The 4,665-nt window shown below is 48.8% G+C and overlaps 2 protein-coding genes across 2 annotated transcripts in view; both read left to right on the top strand.

Moving 5' to 3' along the window:
• The window catches only part of RNF213 (ring finger protein 213), a 56,854-nt gene extending 52,208 nt beyond the window's left edge, over positions 1–4,646 (top strand). The window contains exons 60-66 of the mRNA XM_035899235.1: positions 502–682; positions 808–1,009; positions 1,157–1,234; positions 1,540–1,737; positions 2,522–2,611; positions 2,731–2,909; positions 4,027–4,646. Of these exons, the coding sequence (XP_035755128.1) occupies positions 502–682; positions 808–1,009; positions 1,157–1,234; positions 1,540–1,737; positions 2,522–2,611; positions 2,731–2,909; positions 4,027–4,180 (1,082 nt within the window). The 3' untranslated portion in view covers positions 4,181–4,646. The remainder of the gene's footprint in view (positions 1–501; positions 683–807; positions 1,010–1,156; positions 1,235–1,539; positions 1,738–2,521; positions 2,612–2,730; positions 2,910–4,026) is intronic.
• The window catches only part of ENDOV (endonuclease V), a 12,663-nt gene continuing 12,379 nt past the window's right edge, over positions 4,382–4,665 (top strand). Inside the window, exon 1 of the mRNA XM_035899222.1 lies at positions 4,382–4,405. Within this exon, the coding sequence (XP_035755115.1) occupies positions 4,382–4,405 (24 nt within the window). The remainder of the gene's footprint in view (positions 4,406–4,665) is intronic.

Genomic DNA, 4,665 nt, shown 5'->3' with positions numbered 1-4,665 from the left:
CAAAAAAACCTGGGGGAGTTCACTGGGGGATGTGGCTGCTGCTTGGGAACTGGCTGGGCATCAGTCAGTGGGTGGTGAGCAATTGCATTGTGCATCACTTGTTTCTATATTCTTTTATCATTACTTCCCCTTGCTTTTCTGTCCTATTAAATTGTCTTTCTCTCAACCCACGAGTCTTACCTTTTTTTTTTTTTGATTCTCTCCCCCATCCCGCTGTGGGGGAGCGAGCGAACGGCTGTGTGGTGTTTAGCTGCCTGCTGGGTTAAACCACAGCAGCCATTAAAGGTTTAAGATGATCTAGGTGCAAATGGAAGAATTTGTTTCCCTCTTGTAGTATTCTCACCTGAACTTGCTCCCTTTAGCATTTTTAAGTAATGGAAAGAGCGCTGCTTTTTTTCAGGTTCTGTAATTTCTCCTGACCTGGGTCAGCTCAGGAGGGGCTTGCTCGTCATGGGCTGGCTCTGGATCACCTCAATCAGTCTTCTCTGCCTTTTATTTCAGGGGAAATTAAGCTTCCTAAAGGCTACTGTGATGCTGACCTGACCCTTGACAGCAAGCTTGATGTCCTTCTGCCACGTCGACGGGGGCTGGGCCTCTGCTCCACAGCCTTAGCCAGTTACCTCATTAGTCTGCACAATGACTTTATCCACTTGGTGAACAAACACATCAAGGAAGATGACAGGTACGATGCTGTTCCAGCTAGGCATTTTGGAGGGGCTCTGTTGTGTTACCTGCTACCACACAACCAGCTTTCCCTGCTTCATAAAGGCTTCTCGCTCTACACGGAGACTCTTCTCTCTTCTGCAGGTACTTGATCAGTCCATCAGAAGTGGCTGACCTGCACGTGATCAGTTACGAGGTTGAGAGAGACCTGATTCCTCTCATCTTATCCAACTGCCAGTACAGCATGGAGAAGGGAGGGGAGACGTTGCAGGACTTTGATCTGGAGAGGATCCAGCAGCAAGTCATCAGCAAGTTCCTGCAGGGGAAACCACTCATCACCCTAACGGTAGGAGAAGGCAGCTAGCTATGTTTTCTGCAGACAACTTCTTGGCTGGTGTTGGAGCCCTACAGCGTTTGCTGCAGCCAGGCATGCACTGTAGCAGGGTTAGCAATGTTACCAAAGCTTTACAACCATGGGTTTCTCTCCTGACAGGGAATACCTACTCTCGTGTACAGACAGGATCGGAATTATGAGCAGCTCTTTAATGATGTCAGGAATAAACTGGATCAGGTGGGTTTCTGCACTGGAGGAAACAGGGCAAGCACGTGACCCCTGGCATCCCGAGAAACGCCAGGCCTTCTGTGTCACTTGCCTCGTTTATCTGCTCTGAAGGCTTGTCTCCGGGCATGCCTTGGCTATGTGCAAACCAGCCTTCTTTTGTCAGTCAGGATTTACAAAGGAAAGGGACATAGTTAAGCATTTTCAGTTTCCTAAATCTGGGGCTCTGCCATCTTCCGTGACTTCAGCAACTTGAGCAGCAATAAGGAATGGCTCTAAACTAATATTAGCAACTGCTTTGACTTCATGGTTTTCAGAATGCTCTCCCCAGTTCTGTGATGAGCATGATCAGTGGGGAACTACAGTCTTATAGTGAAGTCTGTGAAGCTCTGACCATCACTGAAATTACCTTGGGATTCCTGGCCATGGCTGGAGAGAATGCCGAAATGCTTCTGACTGACTACATAGAAAAAGTTCTGCAGATGGGTGATCAGACAAACCCTCATGTACTGCAGGTGAGTCCGGAGAGCAAAGCTCTTATTCTTACGGGATAAAATCTGCACTGGTTTGTACTAAATGCACCCAGCCTGATCTCCAAGCCCAGTAAAAGTTTGGCTTGAAAAGGGACGTGATAGAATTCCCTCCCCACCATATTCAACAGCGAGGAGGGGGGGAACAATTTTCACTTCCCCTGCAACCAGTGTTTGCAGGGCGGGAGCATCTCATAGCTTGTGATGCTCAGCAGGTTCTTGCAAAACCCTACAGAAAGGTCAGGTGCAGGATGTGCAAAAGGTTGGACTCTTCTCTGCAGATCCAAGCTCTTCTGTCAGCACCAGGAAGGAGAATTCTCCAATGAGTGTTGCAGTGCTAAAACTGAGAAAAGGGAGAACTTTCAATTATGAGTCAGCTTTCAGTGACGCTGGCTTACCTGGTGCTGAGCAGGATTGAAAATCTCCCGTTACCTCTCAAAAGTGGCGACAGGGGAAGGTTTTATTTCCTAATGGTGTGTGAAATGAAGCCCTCGACTGACAGGGGGCAGAGGCACTATGTTATGACAAGTGTGTGTGACATTGCCCTGTCACTTCTCCACTCCTGTTTACCAAAAAGATGGATTATGGGAGGGAGAGAGAAGCCTATTGCAGACGGGCTTCTACACCCAGGTTAAAAGGGCTTGATGAACTCCCTGTGGTTGTGTTCCTCTGCAGTTTTGACCTGCATGGGCGCAGGACAGGGTGTGGACAGGTTCCTAAATACATCCCTTACATCCAGGTTCACTCCATATATGTGTGTGTGTTTCAGGCCCTTGGACGATGCCACCTAAAGCACAGCATAGCCCTATGGCAACTTCTCTCTACCCGCAAATCTGAGCAGCTTCTGCGCCTCAAAAGGGTAAGGTACACTGATAGCTTCAGTGTCTAAGCAGCTGTTTCCTCTTCTCTAAATGACGTTGTTCAAATGTGTATGGCTGGCTTTTTTTTTTCCTTTTTTTCCCCTCGCTGCACTTTTAGGATCCTTTTGTAGACATCAGCCCAGTCTACAAAGCTGAGCTCAGTCCGGAGATTGCCAAGCTCCTCAACACCTTCCTTGTCCACTCAAGGCTGGAAACCTTCCTGCAGGAGCTCCATGAAATGATTGTCCTGAAGCTGAGACGTGTCCAAGCTGTGGATGAATTCAAACCCACATGGAGGTAATGGATTTATGCAGACTAAACCAACCCACAGTTGTTGTTACTACCTTAAGCTTCTCTGCCTTTGAAATCGCATGTGATGGCAATGGTTCCCTTGGCAAATGCCTGCCCCGCTGGACACAAAGCACGACTATTGGCTTTAAGGATGTGCAGCTAGTGTTAAGACACACTGCCTGTTTCTGGCATGTGTGAGACTTCATCTTCCACAAGCTATTTGGGAACACTGCTGGAATATTCTAGGAGCTGCTGTACGTGAGCACTAACGATAAACACCAGCACTCCTGCAGTCACTCAGATGAGCACGCTCAGCTTTCCACACACACAGCTTGGCCCCAACTGCTTGGTTCTGACCTGCAGCCTCCCATTTCTGGGTTCTTTACCCTCTCCGTAGGTCTGACTGACTGTTTAATCCTTCCCATTACAAAATACAGTTGTTAAAACTCTGTGTACTTAACGTTGGTGCATTCCTACTGTTGTCTGAAAAGCGGATCCGTGGCCTGGTGTGCAGTAAGTAAATTGCCACACACTCAGCAGAGACATTGCATATTTATTTCCTTTCTGCAGAGATGGGCGCGAGGTGGTAGCTCCACAAAGCGAGCACACCTTGGTGATCAGGCAGCAGCTTTTTATACACTGAGACCAACACTTATCAGTTATTTTGCAATCATACCCAGTCACATCCCTTGCTTATTGGCTTTCACAAGCTTTGCATTCGATTGGAGCTACAGAGTCCGTCCTTTGTAGGACGCATGCCCTGCAAGGAAGGGTCCAGACATGGGCAAGGGTCCTTTGACCCGGGGGCATGATTTTTAGTATTATAACGAGGGCAGTTCAGCTGAGGGCACACAGATCTTGAGTTCGCTTGCCAAGTTTTAGATGTTTTCAGATCATCTTGATTAGGTGTCCTCTTCAGGCCTCCTTGCTCCAGGCTGTCTTCATTCTGAAAGTACTGTTCCTCTGATGAAACGTCCCCCGTATTATTTACAAAGTACATCTGGTATCAAAATGGTTAAAGCTTTTTGAGCCCTTCTGCAACGCTACCACACGCAATACTACATGGCATTGGTAGCTGGCCGTGCACCATCTGCTAATACTACTTTTGCTCTTTGTTGTCCAGCCTGAAGGAATCGCTCCTTCCTTACCTTGACGCAAAAGACTCGGAGTTGGCTACGGAGCTGCAGGAGCTCTTCCCCGATGAGATTCTTCTCTCCCACGCTGCCGCGGCCTGGAAAGCAGCCGCTCTCTTCAAAAGGGGGCACAGGGAAAGCTAGCCCCCACTGGCCCCGGCCCTCCTCACGCCCAGGGGCTTTGAGTGCCACAAACACACGGTGCTGGTGAGCTGGCGGCCCAGGGGGGTTGGCTTTTTGGGCTGCTTTTCTGCCTGTGAGGTTTTTTTTTTTTTTTTTACTAACTTCAATACAACTGAAGCGTTTTACTAACTTCGTACAACTAAAGTAAAAGGGGAAGATGAGATGCTTTTGCGCAGCAGAAGGCTGGTGGCGAAGCAGAAGGCTGCACCGCTCCCCAGAGACTCTTGAAGCCACCTGGGAAAGATGAAGGATTATTATTTTTTATTTTTTTTTTCAAGTATCGTTCCCCAGTGCTGGGGAAGGTGGTTTTTGATTGCAATCTCCCTTTCTCTTAGCACTGAACTGTCACTAAGGTGCAGAACGGGCAGCCCGCTACCGGGGACTCGGTTCCCCGGGAGCCCGTGCAGCACCGCCGAGGCACCGGGACCACGTCGGGGAGCGGCTCC

Source organism: Egretta garzetta, unplaced genomic scaffold, assembly GCF_000687185.1.
Source record: "Egretta garzetta isolate BGI_Z169 unplaced genomic scaffold, ASM68718v1 scaffold131, whole genome shotgun sequence".
Taxonomy (NCBI): domain Eukaryota; kingdom Metazoa; phylum Chordata; class Aves; order Pelecaniformes; family Ardeidae; genus Egretta; species Egretta garzetta.
Note: the sequence above shows the minus strand (reverse complement) of the source record. Positions and strands in the feature narration are given on the sequence as shown.